Source organism: Oncorhynchus clarkii, chromosome 1 (assembly GCF_045791955.1).
Source record: "Oncorhynchus clarkii lewisi isolate Uvic-CL-2024 chromosome 1, UVic_Ocla_1.0, whole genome shotgun sequence".
In the NCBI taxonomy this organism is placed as follows: Eukaryota; Metazoa; Chordata; class Actinopteri; order Salmoniformes; family Salmonidae; genus Oncorhynchus; species Oncorhynchus clarkii.
The window spans coordinates 52,564,984-52,585,326 of record NC_092147.1 but is presented as its reverse complement, the minus strand read 5'-3'; the positions used below and the strand labels follow the sequence as shown (position 1 = coordinate 52,585,326).

General features: G+C 40.9%; 1 protein-coding gene across 3 annotated transcripts in view; it reads right to left on the bottom strand.

The window, feature by feature from the left end:
• Nucleotides 1–1,487: 1,487 nt before the first annotated feature.
• The window catches only part of LOC139408808 (tyrosine-protein phosphatase non-receptor type 9-like), a 58,554-nt gene continuing 39,698 nt past the window's right edge, over nucleotides 1,488–20,343 (bottom strand). For 2 of the 3 annotated variants that reach the window (XM_071153155.1, XM_071153164.1), the window contains 10 exons: nucleotides 20,046–20,170; nucleotides 13,041–13,146; nucleotides 12,763–12,873; nucleotides 7,005–7,321; nucleotides 6,487–6,574; nucleotides 5,809–5,878; nucleotides 4,905–4,983; nucleotides 2,917–3,067; nucleotides 2,414–2,621; nucleotides 1,488–1,856 (listed from right to left, as the gene is read on the bottom strand). In XM_071153155.1, coding sequence (XP_071009256.1) covers nucleotides 1,666–1,856; nucleotides 2,414–2,621; nucleotides 2,917–3,067; nucleotides 4,905–4,983; nucleotides 5,809–5,878; nucleotides 6,487–6,574; nucleotides 7,005–7,321; nucleotides 12,763–12,873; nucleotides 13,041–13,146; nucleotides 20,046–20,170 — 1,446 coding nt within the window. In that variant the 3' untranslated portion in view covers nucleotides 1,488–1,665. Of the gene's footprint in view, nucleotides 1,857–2,413; nucleotides 2,622–2,916; nucleotides 3,068–4,904; nucleotides 4,984–5,808; nucleotides 5,879–6,486; nucleotides 6,575–7,004; nucleotides 7,322–12,762; nucleotides 12,874–13,040; nucleotides 13,147–17,736; nucleotides 19,923–20,045; nucleotides 20,171–20,343 lie in introns of those variants that run through there. The other variant, XM_071153174.1, reaches the window with a different exon arrangement.

Genomic DNA, 20,343 nt, shown 5'->3' with positions numbered 1-20,343 from the left:
AAGATTTTCAGAGAGATGATTTGTCTAGACACAAACCAGACTAAAATATGACAAAAGCACACACAATCCATTAGGAGTGAACATTTAATGTGCTGAATACACGTTTGGTCTTCCTTTGAAATGTTATTGAACATATCCCTATCTCCTTTGGTTGGAAAACATAATTGGCATAAGAAGCATTTGAAATGTACATGTGTAGACAAATGTTTTTTCATACAGCAACATCTGATTCAATTGTCCTCAATCATACTACCTAATAGTAACAGAGCAAATATAATGTCTACTTTTAAAGTCTGAATACCTGTAAGAAAAAGTTGTTTAATACAATAGAAAAATACAATTGGTCACACTGTCCTTCATTGAAAGTAATCATTCTAAAATCAGTAAGAGTGTACGAGGATGGCAGACTTAAACAAGGCTTCACTACAAGCAAATTCAATATGAATTTAGTAGCAAAGAACACATTTTTTCATCCAACAAGATATCATATAATATGATGCACACGCACTGTTCAGCAATGGGAACGGTAATATTCTACATGTAGTCCTCTATAAGTGTCCATTGAACTACCAGACAAGCCTGAAGGTCAAAGATCCAATCAACAGTAACAATCAAGTTATGCCTATATCACATGTTTAGTACCTCCCATAATTGCAATTTGACCTTAAATACACTATACCACCACAAGAACTGCAATATCCTAAAGCACGATGGGAAGAGCCATTTCAAAGTGCTTCAACATGGCTGTGTTTAAAAGTATATTGCACATTACTGGGGTCTTAAGGCGGAAGCATGGTTATCATGTTCATCGCAGCATTGGCGGCTCAACAGAAGTACATGACAGTGTCACACTGAAGCATACGTAACGACTATTGCGGCGACCAAACATTTAATGTCATGATCACAAGGTTTTCACAACAAATTTGAACAGCCAATGTGAATAACTTAATGAAGTCTGTTGTGAGGGCAGCCCTTAATTCTTCAATCTGCAGGAAATGCATTGATATGGCAACATTATCAGCAGCTCGCAATTTCTTTAAGGTGTAGCATTACTTTAAGTTGAACTTAAGGTAATCTATGCATTTTATCGTGGTTGAGGCTTGGATTGGGGGTAGGGCAAGATGAGAAGTCCGCATACATATCAGGACAACTTCTACAAGTAGCCATCCGATTTAATCAGCTCCAGGAGAAGTTTAAGTCAAGAGGAAATGTTCCTCTTGAGTTTTGCAAGATTGGCTCACCGTCCCTATGTGGATATTATTGACAAAATAAAAATACAGATTTCAGTGAGGACACAGAACTAATAATATAGGAAAGTAGACTTGAATGTAGCTAAACAATTTCTATTTGGTAGGACATGGGATTTTACATTGCCCAAACTACCAAAACAAATAAATGGTGGTCCATTCATAGAAAACAACAACTTGAACCGTGACTTATTGAGATACTACAAAACAATCTTACTAGTCGTTAAAATTTGAGAGAGTCAGGAGGAATGAGTCTGTCTTAGAGGCCTCTTAAAGGGTAGAATAAGTGATGGCAATCCCTAGAAGCAGACATGCTGATTGGCTACAAAGTGTCCCCTGGATTTACAGATTGCCTGCGAGAACAACACCCAGGGCATCACTGATTGGCTGCGAGAACTACAAGGTGACCCCCTTGGCATCACTGACTGGCTGAGAGCAGGCCCTGTCTTTGAGCATGCTCCAGGATGGCGTTGTGGCAGAAGTAGTACTGGTCGGGGGTCTGGATCGTGAAGGCCCTTTGCGTTCTCATCCACCGCACCGTCTGACACACATTGAGTGTCCCCATGTCCTGCAACTGGGACAGACAAATGTCCAGGGCACAGAAGGTACCTTGGGAGACATCATTATCAACAGATATATTACGAAGTGGGGAAGATGCAGAAATAACATTAGTTCACTATGGACTCCATACATGATAGCCATAGAAATAGAATCCCTATTAGAGAAATGGGGGTGACACCTATGACTATCACATCATAGAGATTTTATTTAATTGTGTGCATTACGTGTTACTGAGGTGATCTGGGGGGAATTAACTTACTTGTTAAAAGCATGTATGAGCCTTTTTTTTGTCTTATTAGGGCCCTGTGGTTTGTGAAATCATGTGACATGCCTGGATTTTTAACCTTTATAGCTTTTTCATCAAACTGTCCCAGCAGATGGTCCAGCTGCATCCTCAGACAATTGCTTTCCTTTTTGGTGTAATTCTCCTTTCTGGATAAGGCTTAAAATACAGGATAAAATCTTGCCATGTCACATAATTGTGCAAAATACAGAGCCTAAATAATATATTTTGTGTGTCTTTATTTTGGTCTCAAGGACTGGAGTAAAGTCTGATACGCATAGACTGAAGGAGTGGTGGTCATCAGTGAGAATTAATAGTTCACCTGTTCTGCCTATGCCCGCACTGCAGTGAACCACCATGGGGGGTCCCAGGGGGTGGCCTCTCCACCGGGGCCCCATGCCCTTCACCGCCTGTCTCTGCTGCCTCTTGACGGCCCCCAGGAAGTCGATGAGCGTCAAGGCCGAAGTGGGGACGCCATAGTCAGGCCAGCTCAGGTATTGGAAGTGGGTCACCTGCTTTTGCTCACAATTCTGGTAGGGAAGGGATAGACACACCATGATAATAGTGTTAAATTGTGGTAAACAATCACTGATGTGCATGATTTGTGTTGGAAGTTTTGATGTTGGCCAACACCAGCACTAAGGTAGTGTTGCACAGTGAAAATTGTCCCAGCTAAGGTGAACAGCCATCCCTATGCAGCTAGACTGTGTTACAGATAATCTCAGATTTTCATCCTTAAAAAACAACAAATCAGCAATAGGAAATGTGTTATTCCTTGTGTAAAGGGAGCAGAGGTCACTTTAGACCTGTAGCTAGCTACTGTACCTCCATGTTGTACAGCTCCAGGGTGGTCTGGCTGTAGTGGGAGTGGTTGTCCACTCTCTGGTTGACCACAGCCATGTGACTGTACACCTCCTGTCCACCTTCCTCCAGAGGCCAGTACTGACCACATTTCTTCCGACCGCCCTCGTTCGTCCTGCAACACACAGATTTATTATCTCCAGGAGGGTAATGACAATCTCTATAATTCAAGAAGTGCCCCATTGTAACATACACAGTGCCTTGCAAAAGTATTCGGCCCCCTTGAACTTTGCGACCTTTTGCCACATTTCAGGCTTCAAACATAAAGATATAAAACTGTATTTTTTTGTGAAAAATCAACAACAAGTGGGACACAATCATGAAGTGGAAAGACATTTATTGGATATTTCAAACTTTTTTAACAAATCAAAAACTGAAAAATTGGGCGTGCAAAATTATTCAGCCCCTTTACTTTCAGTGCAGCAAACTCTCTCCAGAAGTTCAGTGAGGATCTCTGAATGATCCAATGTTGACCTAAATGACTAATGATGATAAATACAATCCACCTGTGTGTAATCAAGTCTCCGTATAAATGCACCTGCACTGTGATAGTCTCAGAGGTCCGTTAAAAGCGCAGAGAGCATCATGAAGAACAAGGAACACACCAGGCAGGTCCGACATACTGTTGTGAAGAAGTTTAAAGCCGGATTTGGATACAAAAAGATTTCCCAAGCTTTAAACATCCCAAGGAGCACTGTGCAAGCGATAATATTGAAATGGAAGGAGTATCAGACCACTGCAAATCTACGAAGACCTGGCCGTCCCTCTAAACTTTCAGCTCATACAAGGAGAAGACTGATCAGAGATGCAGCCAAGAGGCCCATGATCACTCTGGATGAACTGCAGAGATCTACAGCTGAGGTGGGAGACTCTGTCCATAGGACAACAATCAGTCATTTATTGCACAAATCTGGCCTTTATGAAAGAGTGGCAAGAAGAAAGCCATTTCTTAAAGATCTCCATAAAAAGTGTTGTTTAAAGTTTGCCACAAGCCACCTGGGAGACACACCAAACGTGGAAGAAGGTGCTCTGGTCAGATGAAACCAAAAATGAACTTTTTGGCAACAATGCAAAACGTTATGTTTGGCGTAAAAGCAACACAGCTGAACACACCATCCCCACTGTCAAACATGGTGGTGGCAGCATCATGGTTTGGGCCTGCTTTTCTTCAGCAGGGACAGGGAAGATGGTTAAAATTGATGGGAAGATGGGAAGATGGATGGAGCCAAATACAGGACCATTCCTGATGGAGTCTGCAAAAGACCTGAGACTGGGACGGAGATTTGTCTTCCAACAAGACAATGATCCAAAACATAAAGCAAAATCTACAATGGAATGGTTCAAAAATAAACATATACAGGTGTTAGAATGGCCAAGTCAAAGTCCAGACCTGAATCCAATCGAGAATCTGTGGAAAGAACTGAAAACTGCTGTTCACAAATGCTCTCCATCCGAGCTCGAGCTGTTTTGCAAGGAGGAATGGGAAAAAATGTCAGTCTCTCGATGTGCAAAACTGATAGAGACATACCCCAAGCGACTTACAGCTGTAATCGCAGAAAAAGGTGGCGCTACAAAGTATTAACTTAAGGGGGCTGAATAATTTTGCACGCCCAATTTTTCAGTTTTTGATATTTAAAAAAAGTTTGAAATATCCAATAAATGTCGTTCCACTTCATGATTGTGTCCCACTTGTTATTGATTCTTCACAAAAACATACAGTTTTATATCTTTATGTTTGAAGCCTGAAATGTGGCAAAAGGTCGCAAAGTTCAAGGGGGCCGAATACTTTCGCAAGGCACTGTATGGGTCTGGTTGACAACAGTCACCACATATCAGCATTTCCAAACGTCAGTGAATCATTTAACAACAATCCTCCACTTCATGCCATGACAAAGACTTGATATCATTTCAACTCCCACTGGGTAAAGGAACGCTGTAAGAAAAGTAACTACCTTGTTGTCATTACAATGACTAGCACATTTTGCTCCCAGACCATTCTCCAAAAATCACCATAAGTTTTCTCCAGTGGTCCTATGGACAGTAGAGTAGAATGAAGGGAATTATCTACTTGTTACATCAAAGCTCATACACACTTACAAAATGTTGAGGTCTTTATGTATAAACTGTTCAACCAACTCAAAACATAAAGAACACCTGCTCTTTCCATAACAGACTGACCAGGTGAATCCAGCTGAAAGCTATGGTCCTTTATTGATGTCACTTGTTAAATCCACTTCAATCAGTACAGATGAAAAGGAGACAGGTTAAAGAAGGATTTTTAAGCCTTGAGAAAATTGAAACATGGATTGTGTATGTGTCATTCAGAGGGTGAATGGGCAAGACAAAATATTTAAGTGCCTTTGAACGGAGTATGGTAGTAGGTGCCAGACGTACCGGTTTGTGTGAGTCAAAAACTGCAACAGTGCTGGAATTTTCACACTCAACAGTTTCCAGTGTGTATCAGGATTGGTCCCCCACCCAAAGGACATCAACCAACTTGACACAACTGTGAGAAGCATTGGAGTCAACATGGGCCAGCATCCCTGTGGAACGCTTTCGACACCTTGTATAGTCCATGCCCCTACAAACTGAGGATGTTCTGAGGGCAAAAGGGGTGTGCAACTCAATATTAGGAAGGTGTTCCTAATGTTTTGTAAACCGTGTGCATGCTTATGACAAGTCTGTCAATTCATCAAGCACACCATAATGCATTACACCTGTCGACTTTAGTGTTACCAAAATACCAATAGTTTGCGAAAGGAACCTCTTACAAATAAATCCCATCAAAATGACTAGTGCAAAAGTCTCTGATGGTGAAACTAGCAGATGTAATATCATAGACGGCCATCGTTGTACCTTGAGTACCGATGTACGCATTCTTCTGTTTGTAGCCATCCATGAAGCTGGCGTTGATGTAGTCCGATCTCTGAGGGAATAAACATGCCTTTGTCACAGCGACCGAGAGAATAGGGGTCCTATAACTTCAGAGCTGTACAGTAGCAATCCAGATAACATTATAGAGCCCTGTTGGATGAATGCCAAATAAATTGAGCAAATAAAAAGAGGGGGCTATCAATGCGGTATTACGCCATTTATCAGAGGCCTTTGGTGAGCTGGCTGAGTGTAAAAGTAGAGGCTTTCTCACAAACACATGAACCAAAGATGTCCTTTGACATTCTTTGAGGCTGAAAGAGAGCATTCACGTATGGCAATATTGCGCAGTTCTTGTGTGTGTTTTTTTTGTCCTCTTAACAGCCTATTCAAGATGAATATTCAAAAAATATAGAATTAATATTTCAAGTTCTAGGAACCATGTGTAATGTTCAGGTATATGTGCATTTACAAATACTGTATGGAACCATATTATGCTGTTGTGAATGGTGACAGCAAGTCTTCTAATGCACATTGTGCTTGATAAAAGGCACTATATGCACATGTGGTTCCTAGAAAGTGTTACTGATATCTCGTATGTTATGATACTGTACACTTTAACTGCATGATGACATTGTCATATGACTTTCGAAAAGTACACACCTCGTTTTGTCTAGTTTTCAGACGAACTCTTGTTTGGTCAAGACACAGGACATCTCCATAGCGATTCCTCTCCTGGTTGTATGCAGTACTGGAGAGATTGACAGACATTCTTAAATTACCAATGGTTGATTATATCATGAATCAGTATCAAGTTACTGCTCCAAGGGACTGATGCAAAGTTTTGCCACCCAGTTTGATGCTTTCCTTGGTAGTTTAATGGACAAACCCAAAGTCTCATCCTTTTCAATCCAGTGAGGGCTGGGGGGCCCGTATTCACAAAGGGCCAGAGTAGGATTGCTGGTATATGATCAGTTTAGCCATTTAGATAATAAAGAATAAGATTATAAATCGATAGGAGGGTTCTGATCCAAGAAAAGCTCTGATCAGCTTCTACTCTGAGACACCTTGTGAATACAGGACCAGAACTCTCTAGGCTTCTCCCTACGCAGCTCAAATGCCAGGAAATGTAGATCAACACAATGCAAACCCTTTAAAAGTGATTGTACTCATCTACTCACAGGGCACAGTGGAAGGTCCCTGGCGGTTGCTCCTTGCGGATTTCCACGTACTCCAGGTGGATGCCAGAGCGCTGGAGCCTGCCCAGGTGGGCCATGAACTCCTGCAGGCACATGGCCTCCAGCCCGGGGGTGTGGACCGACGAGTCCGCCAGTGGGATGCCTACCAGCTCGTCAACGGGGTCCACACGACCGTTCTGCCCAGCCAGGAGCTGCTCGTTCCAGCCGTGGGCATCCAGGGGCAGCAGCCCCCCCAGGTGCTCTGGGAGACAATCCCGGGGGAGGTGCTGGCGGAGGTCGGACATTTTGACCATCTGGACCTGGGAGAGGAGAAGGAGGTAGGAGATTGTGAGGGCTTCAACTTGAAAGTCAAGTGATAACATCTGATCTTAAGTCCTTGCTCCGTTTAAATATATATATATATATATATATATATATATATATAAAAAAACTGGACCACATGTCAAAAGTATAGAATCCTTTTTAGGACATCCTGATTTGTAATCTGTAGGTTTCAGTCTTGACTAAGAATTGAGGATGTCCTAAAATGGATTCCATGCATTAATAGGGGTTTAGGCTGATTTCATTCCAATTCAATGAATCACTGGGACAGTCAATGAATCAACGTCAAGGAATCAAACAGTGTGCTTTTCAATAATGCTCCATGCCCTGTTCAATAAATGGATTCCGATTTGATATTGCATATTAGAGCCATTTTACAAACGTCATATCATCAATGAATAATTAATAATAATGATATAATACCAAGCATTCAATCTCATGACCTCCTCAAGTTCATAAAAAAGTCATAGTTAAACAAGATCATTCATGACTAAATCAGCTTTGTAAAAAAAAAAATATCACTGTCCTACTGCCTTCTTAACTAATCTGCTTTAAGAGATGCAAGTCCATCAGAGCCACATGAACGATCTGTTACATCTACTATTTTTTGTGAAATCAACAGTAACTTGGGCTGAGTATAAATGGCACATAATTCCCTATGTTGTGAACTGCTTTTGACCAGGGCCCATAGGGGTAGAGTGTGGATCGAAATGATGTACACCCTTGATAAAGATGAGCAATAGTGACTGTATAAAATAAGTAATTCTAATTCTGAGCAACATTTTTATGCACAAAATTATATTCTTACAATTTCTCAGAGAAAGATTTTGTTAAACAAGTAATACTTTTATCTCAAAAAGATAGGGGTTAACATTATTGACACCCCTGAACATTCTTATAGATAAAGTAGTCAAGTTAAGTATTTGGTCCCATTTTCCTAGCACGCAATGACTACATCGAACTTGTGACTAGAGCTGCAAAGGGTCGGAAATTTCCGTAATTTTTCCAGAAACTTTCCATGGGAAGTTAAACCCGGGAATTTTGCTTAAATTCATCAAAAGTTAGCTTATAACAGTGAATCTTTTTTGTGGGATACCAAAGGCAATTCTAGGTCTTGTGGCATATTTTGGTTAAACTATCCCAAATTAAATGGAATTGCCCTCTGCATGCACAGTGCATTCTTCCATCACATGTACAGCTGATTCTCAAGATCTTGCACACTAATGAGATGTTATTGAGCCCACACTACTAGACTGTCTGAGCCAAGGACTACAGGCTTTCTGGTAAGTTTTGATTACAATACCGGGTGGGGTGAATATATTTTATTTGACATACATCATTTTTTGTTAACTAGTAAATAGTAGCCTACAGCAAACTGTGTTTCAATAAATTCTAACTTGTATATTTTTGCTACCATGTGGGTTTTAGCTTGCTTGAGCCTGCTAACTGAGGAGTGTTAATTCACCTGTTTCCATACATGTTTAATTTTAAAACATTTATCTTACAAAGGAGTTGTTTAATCTAACTATTTAACTGTACATGAAATTGTATTTGTAGTTTTTTTACTTATTTTTTTCTCATCTTTACATGAAAATGCAACAGGCACTATTTTATGTGTGGAGATATTTCACTGCAGCTAATGTAGAAGGAATAGCAGTGTGCAAATACTGTGCCAAATCATGTGTGAAGAATGCAACAAAGATAGAGAATCATCTGGCCAAGAGCATGAAGTTCCCTCAGCGCTCACAAAAATCAACCTTTGACAAAAGTCCCTCTATTCGAGGTGAAAATGATGAATCAGACATCGCCATCAAGAGGATCCTCCTGGAGAGAGAGTAGTAAGCAGCCTGAAACTCCTGAAACCTATAGCAGTAGCCATTGCACAGATTGAGGGAGACAATGCCATCCTATCTGATGTTCAGACTCAGCTCGCAGATATAAGAGAAGAAATCTGTACTGCCCTGCCCACTTCACTGTTGCTCCAAGCACAGGAAACTACAGTTCTGAAAAACATCAAAAAGCGCAAAGACTTCTGCCTGAAGCCCATACACGCCGCAGAGCACATGTTGGACCCCAAGTATGCAGGCAAGAGCATCCTGTCTGGTGCAGAGATCAACAAGGGATATGGTGTCATCACTACAGTGTCTCACCACCTTGGCCTGCACAAGGGCAAGGTTCTTGGCAGTCTGGAAAAAGTTTAGGCTTTTTGAGCCTGACAACGAGCCATCCTCAACAAGGTTGGAAAATGGCAGTGAAGATGAGGCCTCAGAGTCTGATGTTCAAGAGGTGGACATTGAGGAGGTCCAGGGAGAAGACATGGAAGCCTGAGAGCAAGACAACCAAAGCTTTAGTTTCTAGACTATCATTTTACAGATGTATGTTAAATGTTTTTGGGAGATGCGATGGATCATTGGGGATCATTCAATATTCCCTTTCTTTTGGTTGTTCAGTGAAATCATCCCATGTGAAGAGTCAAGTCATTTAATTAATAACTAAATAGTTTTTAGTTTTTTTTCCTATTGGAAGGATTTAATCATTTGCAATTATGTCTACTTATGACAAGGTAAAAGGTTTAAGTTTCTGTCTCCATATGATATGGTAAATATATCCAATGCAAAAAACATCTACATTTAAATGGTATTAATAATAATTTGCATATATTTCCATATGTTTCCACCTCCTGAATATTCCCCAAAATGTGCAACCCTACTTGTGACTGACTACAAACATATTGGATGCATTTGCAGTTTGTTTTAGTTGTGTTTCAGATTATTTTGTGCCCAATAGAAATGTATGGTAAATAATGTATTGTGTCGAGTGAATAATGGTGAGTGAGAAAGTTAGAGGGTCAAAGATCATAACCAAAAGACATGTTAACCATTACCAATAACAGGGGTGGTTAGCATTTCTTGGGGATATGATCTTTGATCCACAGTAACTTTCTCACTCATCATTATTCAGGATTATCCGTAATCATGGTAGCATCCACATTAATGTAGAAGTGTTTAGAAACATATTCTATTCTTATTTACAATAAATGTGACTCCAAAATGGCACAAAATAATCTAAAACAACCTAAACGAGCTGCAAAATTCATCCAACAAGTTTATAGTCACACGCTTGATGTAGTCATTGCATACTAGGAATCTTTAGGGGGGGGGGGGGGTAATAATTTTGACCCCTACCTTTTTGAGAAAAAAAAGTATTACTTGTTAATTAAACAAAATCTCTTTCTCTAAGCAATTGTAATAGTATTAAAGAATAATTTCACAATTTTCTGGAGCAGTATTTATTTTATACAGTCATTCTTTATCAATGGTGTCAATCATTTTACACTCCACTGTAGGGGTATAGGGTGCGATTTCAAACACAGCCGATGTGATTTATGATCCCAAACGTTCGCTTTCCCTGGGAGGAGTTAGTTCCTGAGTAAAGGTCACTGTGGAAACGCCTTGCATCCATCAATCATTTATTTATTTAACTAGGCAAGTCAGTTATGAACAAATTCTTATTTACAATGACGGCCTACCAAAAGGCAAAAGCCTCCTATGGGGACGGAGGTTGGGATTAAAAATAAAAATCATCTGACATCTGAGGAAGTGCCTTGTGTATCAATTACATTGCAGGGCTGGACGGCGGTTCACCCTCCAATGTCAGGCGTTATTCACTGGAAGGGAGCATAACGATCATCCCCAGGTCCCAGGAGTGTTTATCTGCTTCTAATACTATTGATGTTCCCAAACTAGGACAGGGGGTTACTGAAGCAATGTCTGAGAGATATAGGGGGCATGTTTGGCTCTACAGGTCCTACTTCTGCACCATGCCAGAACATGTCTCTATCATGCTGCATCAGAAAAAAACATTGTCTCGATGGCTAAATTGCTTGGTGCAAGCAACACCAAGGAGGTGACTTTATTCCTACATGGGCCACATACAGTGCATTCGGAAAGCATTCAGACACCTTGACTTTTTTCCACATTTCGTTACAGCTTTATTCTAAAATTGGTTAAATAGTTGTTTTCCCTCAATCTACACACAATACCCCATAATGACAAATCAAAAACAGGTTTTTAGACATTTTTGCAAATGTATTATAAATAAAAAACTGAAATATCACATTTACACAAGTATTCAGACCCTTTACTTTGTTGAAACACCTTTGGCAGCGATTACAGCCTTCTTGGGTATGATCGGGTTCAAATCCTGGCTCTAGATGGGCTACTCAAGGTCATTCAGAGACTTGTCCCGAACCCACTCTTGCCTTGTCTTGGCCGTGTGCTTAGGATCGTTGACCTGTTGGAAGGTGAACCTTCACCCCAGTAGGAGGTCCTGAGCGCTCTGGAGCAGGTTTTCATCAAGTATAGCTCTGTATTCTGTACTTTCACTCTACCCCGACTAGTCTCCCAGTCCCTGCTGCTGAAAAACATCACCACAGAATGATGCTGCCACCACCATGCTTCACCGTAGGGATGGTGCCAGGTTTCCTCCAGGTGTGACACTTGGCCAAAGATTTCAATCTTGGTTTCATCAGACCAGAGAATGTTGTTTCTCATTGTCTGAGAGTCTTTAAGTGCATTTTGGCAAACTCAAAGCAGGCTGTCATGTGCCTTTTACTGAGGAGTGGCTTTCATCTGGCCACTACCACGAAGGCCTGATTTGTGGAATGCAGGCAGAGACCTTCCTTCTGGAAGGTTATCCCTTCTCCACAGAGGAACTCTGGAGCTCTGTCAGAGTGACAATCGGGTTCTTGGTCACCTCTCTGACCAAGGCCCTTCTCCCCCGATTGCTCACCTTGGCCAGGTGGTCAGAGTCTTGGTGGTTCCAAATTTCTTCAATTTAAGAATGATGGAGGCCACCGTGTTCTTGGGGACCTTCAATGCTGCAGATATTTTTTGGTATTCTTCCCCAGATCTGTGCCTCGACACAATCCCGTCTCAGAGCTCTACTGACAATTCCTTCGACGTCATGGCTTGGTTTTGCTCTGACATGCATTGTCAACTGTGTGACCTTATATAGACAGGTGTGTGCCTTTCCAAATAATGTCCAAACAATTGAATTTACCACAGGTGGACTCCAATCAAGTTGTACAAACATCTCAAGGATGAACAATGGAAACAGGATGAATCAGAGCTCAATTTCAAGTCTCATAGCAAAGGGTCTGAATAACAACATGTTTTTTCTTTGTCATTATGGGGTATTGTGTGTAGATTGAGTTTAGAATAAGGCTGTAACGTAACATGGAAAATGTTAAGGGGTCTGAAAACTTTCAAAATGCATTGATTAAGTCGGTTTGGATGGAAGTGTCAGCTAAATGATCATTACTACAGTCACATTCTTGACAGTTCTTTATAGTTGAAATTAGTGCTTGTTTTTGAAGATACAATTCTACCCATAGTGAGAATAGTACCATTGCACTCACCCTCTCCCTGAGTTTCTCCTTAAGCAGCAGGCTCAGCAGGTTGTAGGGCACGCGGAACCAGACAGGGGCGCCCACTATCAACACCTTCTTCAGCCTGGCAGGAAAAGCCCCCTGGTGTAGAACAGAGCAGACCTGCAGTTTTGGAACACCACTTCGCAATCCTGGCCTCTCATTCATACACATGGAGTGTACATTTTTGTCTGTCATCAGTCAACATATTAGCCTGGTGAACAGATAGTGATAAAATACTACAATATGCTGCCTCAGTACTTTCTAACCTTGAGTAAGTTGAGAATCTTCTTGCTGAGGTCCAGCTCAAAGTTGGTATAGTTGGAGCCCGCCATGTCATAAATGAACACCAGGCCATTTCTTTGAGTTTCAAAGCTGGGGGGAGAGAGAGAAAATGTTTAACACTTTTTATGAACATTAAATGGGTATATTTATAGAATGAATAGGAGTTTGGAGGGGTAAAACTATTAAATATCAAGGCATAAACCTCTCAAAGCTTATGTTATACTAAAACTGTATTAACAGTACCAGGCAAAAGTAGACACACCTACTCATTCAAGGGTTTATCTTTATTTGTACTATTTTCGACATTGTAGAATAATAGTGAAGACATAAACTATGAAATAACACATATGGAATCATGTAGTAACTAGTGCTGTTGCGGAGACCGTATTACCACCACACCGGCGGTCACTAGTCATGAAGGCAGTCAAATTACACATGACTTTTTAGGCTTCTCCAAGCACTCTATTGTCCCTCTTATCAATTTGACATCAATGCAAATGTATTCGAATCAAATACTACATAAGAGCACATGAGCTCATGTTGCACAACATTTCTGTGCGATGAGTGATGGCCGCTAATAAAAAGAGGATCCCATCTTTCTATAGGCTAGGCCTACTATATTGATTTCTCAACTTTCCTAATAATAAGCACATTGCTTATATTTACAACAGGAGTATAGCCTACCTGGCTGGCATGAAAATAAACCACGGTGAAAAGCGTACTCCATTCGCTATTTAAGTGCATAGATGACATGTATTATTTCCTGCTGCCCCTGTTTCGATACAGGTGCATGATAATGGTCCATTCTAAATCTAAACAAATGTCACACATGTAGTATATGTACAGACAATATTAAATCAAGAAAACTCTGAAGGGTGACACCTCATGTTGCATAGCCCATAGTGCTATATGTTTTAATGAAGCTTAATCACCACTAAAGTGGCCAAATAACTTAATTTAGCACATTAATCCACTTTACATTGGGTACCTTTATAATAAAAACATTACATGCATTTGCGATCACTTTTGATAATGATGCTTTCCAGTAATGGAACATTCAAGCTTATAGCCTACTACCATGTGCGCATTGCTGCGCTTATAAATGTGAAGAAATAGCCTAATAGTTTAAGCTAAACATTCTGATCTGTTGCGTCAGTCTCATTGCATAAAAAAGTGTTTTGATGCTAGTGGTCGTCTTCATTTGGGATCTATCACATCCCACAACTATCCCAGACTATGTTTGGAATATTTATTTCTCACACAGAATGTTTGTACTGTGGGGGATAGTAGATTGACATAAGCTAGTGCTTTTGCTGTTCGTTAGACCTACTCATCTTGTTGGCTGTCAAAGTAAATGTGGACAGTTCTTCCAATATGCCGCTCGGAATTGGATAAGGATGCACGCAGTTGCATCCCAGATGTGTCTCTTCATTTGTAGCCTGTGAGTAAGACCAGATCAGGTGACAGAGAGCCATGTGAGTGAGAGGGTTTCCGATTGTGCAGCACACTCAGGGAGAAGGGCACAACGCAGCACTCCGAGATGCAAAAGTCATGGCTCTTTATAGAGTGCATTACGGCCACAAAGGGGATACTGTCCTGAAATGTGAGGAATTATCAAGTGCTTGTCAAATTGTGAATGAAAGGGAGAGATTGGAGTGTGTACAGCCTGCGCAAAAAAAAAACAAAGCAGAGCTCATGCCTTTCAAGCTACTTTTTTTCAAATCATTAGAATCTCATCATGCAGTCTTACAATGTATTAAAAGGAAAACATATAATCAAACATTTGTAGAACAACTAATGTTACTTTAATAACTCTAAATTAAGCATATAGGAGTACCTATTTCATTGTCAACCGCTCAACACAGAATAGCTCCCTCAAATCGTTGAGACAATATTTATATTTTGTTCAATTGTATTCTTATTGCTATAAATAATATAAAATAATGCCACAGAATTATAAGCAAATCTTGTCTGCTAAATGAACTAGTGTAGCCCAAAGCCTAAGAGGCTGTGGGCGACAGGTGATGGCCAGTTTACAGAGGAGTTTAGGAGTGCAATGATGTGTCCTATAAGGAACATTGGTGGCAAGTCTGATGGCCGAATGGTATCGAGCGGCTGCTCGAGAGCAACCTTACCTGCCGATCTATAAATTATGTCTCCGTAATCTATCATGGGTATGATGGTCATTTGAATCAGGGTTAGTTTAGCAGCTGGGGTGAAAGAGGAGCGATTACAATAGAGGAAACCAAGTCTAGATTTAACTTCAGCCTGCAGCTTTGATATGTGCTGAGAGAAGGACAGTGCACCGTCTTGCCATACTCCCAAGGACTTGTATGAAGTGACTACCTCAAGCTCTAAACCCTCAGAGGTAGTAACACCTGTGGGAAGAGCATTCTTCTTAACAAACCACATAACCTTTGTTTTGGAGGTGTTCAGAACAAGGTTAAGGGTAGAGAACGCTTGTTGGACACTAAGAAAACTTTGTTGTAAAGCATTTAACACAAAATCTGGGGAGGTGACAGCTGAGTATACAGACTATCATCTGCATATAAAAATGGATGAGAGAGCTTCCTACTGCCTGAGCTATGTTGTTGATGTAAATTGAGAAGAGCGTGGGGCCTAGGATCGAGCCTTTGGGTACTCCCTTGGTGACAGGCAGACTTTATACACTACACTCTTTGAGAGAGATAGTTAGCAAACCAGGCCAAAGTCCCCTCAGAGACACCAATACTCCTTTGTTGGTCCAGAATGGATTGATCTACCGTATCAAAAGCTTTGGCCAAGTCAATAAAAATAGCAGCACAATATTGCTTAGAATCAAGGGCAATTGTGTCATCATTGAGGTAGCAGTGACACATCCATAACCTGAGCGGAAACCAGATTGCACACCGAGAGAATACTAGACATAAAGAAAGCCTGTCAGTTGATTATTGACAAGTTTTTCCAACACTTTTGATAAACGGCGAAAAATTGAACTAGGCCTACAACAGAGAGGATGAGCTTGATCGCCCCCTTTAAATAAAGGACGAACTGTGGCTGCCTTCCAAGCAATGGGAACCTCTCCAGAAAGGAGAGACGGGTTAAAAAGGTTGGAGACAGGAATTCTCTCAACCAGATTCATCAGCCTGGAATGCATTTCAATTAACAGGTGTGCCTTGTTAAAAGTTCATTTGTGGAATTTCTTTCCTCTTTAATGCGTTTGAGTCAATCAGTTGTGTTGTGACAAGGTAGGGGTGGTATAGAGGATAGCACTATTTGGTAAAAGACCAAGTCCATATTATGGCAAGAACAGTTCAAATAAGCAAAGAGAAACGACAGTCCATCATTACTTTACAACATGGTCAGTCAATCCTCAGTCACATAAACCATCAAACGCTATGATAAAACTGGCTCTAATGAGGACTGCTACAGGAAAGGAAGACCCAGAGTTACCTCTGTTGTAGAGGATAAGTTCATTAGAGTTAACTGCACCTCAGAAATTACAGCCCAAATAAATTCAGCATTCAAGTAACAGACACATCTCAACATCAACTGTTCAGAGGAGACTGCGTGAATCAGGCTTTCATAGTCAAATTTCCACTACTGAAGGACACCAATAAAAAGAAGAGACTTGCTTGGGCCAAGAAACACAAGCAATGGACATTAGACCGGTGGGAAACTGTCTGAAACCCAAAACACAACTCCAGGATGTGTAATAGCTATTTGACCAAGAAGGAGAGCGATGGAGTGCTGAATCAGATAACCTGTTCTCCACAATTACCCAACCTCAACCCAATTGAGATAGTTTGGGATGAGTTGGATCACAGAGTGATGGAAAAGCAACAACAAGTGCTCAGCATATGTGGGAACTCCTTCAATACTGTTGGAAAAGCATTCCTCATGAAGCTGGTTGAGAGAATGCCAAGAGTGTGCACAGCTGTCATCAAGGCAAAGGGTGGCTACTTTGAAGAATCTCAAACATAACATATATTTAGATTTGTTAAAACACTTTTTTGATTACTACATGATTCCATGTGTTATTTCATAGTTTTGATGTCTTCACTATTATACAACAAGGTAGAAAATGGTAACAATAAAGAAAAACCCTGGAATGAGTATCTGTCCAAACTTTTGACTGGTACTGTAAATCCAAACGGGTTTTCTAGTAGACTACTAAGAGAGGCACATCCAATGTTTAAAAAGGGTGCTCTTTGCTGTTATACAGATTCAAATTGTAAATTTTTGGTGGATTTACAATGAATTTTTTTTTAAATGAAGCTATACAGAGTTGGCTACAATTCCAATGTTATCCTCTAGAAGAGACCATATATATTAGAGCAATGTGGCTAAACTCCAATGTACTGCTAGAGGATAAACCCATTTTCTTGGAGAGAGTGTATTTGAAATGTATCATGTTTATGAGTGGCATTGTAAACATACTCCCAATTTAATCCAGGTGTATGGAGATGTACAGTGCATTCAGAAAGTACTCAGACCCCTTGACTTTTTACACATTTTGTTACGTTACAGCATTATTCTGAAGTTAATTAAATTGTTTGTTTTTCTCATCAATCTACACACAATACCCCATAATGACAAAACAAAAACAGAAATTTTTGCAAATATATTCAAAATAAAAACACACAAATCTTAAATTTACATAAGTATTCAGACCCTTTACTCAGTACTTTGTTGAAGCACCTTTGGCAGCGATTACAGGCCCAAGTCTTCTTGGGTATGACGCTACAAGCTTGGCACACCTGTATTTGGGAGGTGTCTCCCATTCTTCTCTGCAGATCCTCTCAAGCTCTGTCAGGTTGGATGGGGAGCGTCGCTGCACAGCTATTTTCAGGTCTCTCCAGAGATGTTCGATCGGGTACAAGACTAGTCTCCCAGTCCCTACCGCTGAAAAACATCCCCACAGCATGATGCAGCCACTATCATGCTTCACCGTAGGGATTTTGCCAGTTTTCCTACAGACGCAATGCTTAACATTCAGGCCAAAGAGTTCAATCATGGTTTCATCATACAAGAGAATCTTGTTTCTCATGGTCTGAGAGTCCTCGAAGTCTTTTAAACTCCAAGCGGGCTGTCATGTGCCTTTTACTGAAGAGTGGCTTCCGTCTGGCCACTCTACCATGATTGGTGTAGTGCTGCAGAGATGGTTGTCCTTCTGGAAGGTTCTCCCATCTCCATAGAGGAACTCTGGAGCTCTGTCAGAGTGACCATCGGGTTCTTGGTCACCTCCCTGACCAAGCCCCTTCTCCCCTGATTGCTCGGTTTGGCCCGGGCGGCCAGCTCTAGGTATTCTCAATAGAAAATTATAAACAACTCATCGCAGCTCTGCCACAAAAATGGAAAAGGCAATTAATTAGTTTGTCTGCCACCAAATAAAAGTAATAAATGGCTTAAAATGAGTCATATAAATCATAAAATGTACCAGTTTCACTTACGGTCAAGAGGGTTGACAACTATGCCGCATAAAATTCAAGATGCTGTAGTTGGGAACAGATTTTTGATGTCCCAATACCATGGCATTGGGTTTATGAACTGATATATAAAATGACAATTGATCCAACAATTTGTTCTTTTAAATTTAAGCTATTATATACAATTCTTGCTTCAAAAAGAATGCTCAGTGTATGGGGTATTCAACAGTCAGAGCGCTGCAGACTGCCATGATGAAACAGAATCAATAGAGCATCTCTTTTGGTGCTGTCCATCAGGTGCTTGTTTTTAGAGTCTGGTCCAGGAATGGTTGTTGTGCCATTAATATCAGGGTGAAGTTGAACCTGCAAACTGTATTGCTGGGGGATGTGAAGGACAACAGTAAGTTAATAGGAAATATCATTGTGCTCTTGGGTAAATATATTATTTTTGGGGCAATTTTGGCAGAAATGTTGCAGATGGGAAGGTTCAAGTCCCTAGTGAGACAACATCGGAGAATGGAGGGATGTATTGCGAGAGGAAATGGTAGAATTATGATTTATTGGGAAAGATGGGTTGATCTGTGGCTGTTTGAAGAGTGGAATTGACAAGTGTTGGAATAATTATATATACAAATGTATGTACAGTATAAAAGTTTAAGGTCCTCCAATCAGCGGTGAGGGCGGGGATGGGATTATTGTTTGTTTTGATGCTGTGAGCGGTGTGTGTTCTGGTCTTGGTAGTTACGGGTGTGCTCGCTTCCAAGTGGCGGGCCTTGGTTTTTCCCGCCCTTGGAAAATCCCTTTGGGCTGGGGGCAGTGCCTTGCCGGCGTCTCGGTGCGGGTGGGGGCGAGCGCACCCACTGACCAGAGCGCCCGCTAATGGGAGTGGCCATTTGTACTGTATTGTTGTTTTAAAGAAATACATTTTTATTTTATTTTTTAGAATACAACTCTATGAATGCCCTCTTTATAATGCATTATAAGCATATTTATAAACTGGGCGGTCCATGCCCTGAATGCTGATGGGCTAACATCCATGGTATATGACCACATATACTACGGATATGACAAAATATGTATTTATACTGCTCTAATTACTTTGGTAACCAATTTACAATAACAATAAGGGACCTCGGGTGTTTGTGATATATGGCCAATATACCACGGCTAAAGGCTGTACCCAGGCACTCGGTGTTGCGTCATGCATAAGAACAGCCCTTAGCCATGGTATATTGGCCATATACCACACCTTATTGCTTAATTATAATGCCTTATGCGCTATACTTAAATCATTATAATTAATGACATAGGTGCTAATAGCTGCTCATCAATAATGGAGTAAAAAAGGATTCTAAAATCGCTCATCAGGTCATAGAAATTACACGCACTTTCACAACAAACTGTCAGCGTGCAATGCCAACATCCTGTCTCAATTTGTCGGCTGTGTTGTAAACCTAAGCCTGCCTTTACCCAATGGTCTTGATCAGTTAAGACAATTGGTCATTTAGGACAATTGGGACCGAGACTGAGTCTCACCTACATAATAGGCTAATACTAAAATATGTATCTCGTTGTTCTCACCTCTCCACAGCCCGGTCCAAGAGGTAGAAGAGAGCCTGCAGGACAACATGGTTGCCTGTCTTGTTGGGGTGGTGGAGCTTGGCTGTGTACAAGGCTATGGAGGCGCCTGATGGGTCTCGCACACTCTGGTTGAACAGAACAGAGACAGAGGTCAGAGTGAGGAGAGATTAGGGTGTGCTTCTTAGCTGCACTGTGGGGCACTGAAGTCCAACATCCTGATTCAAATAGGATTCTATATAGTTCCTGTGGGTGAAAAAAAAAAGCAAATAAGCAGTAACGCATCACAAAAGTCACTGCA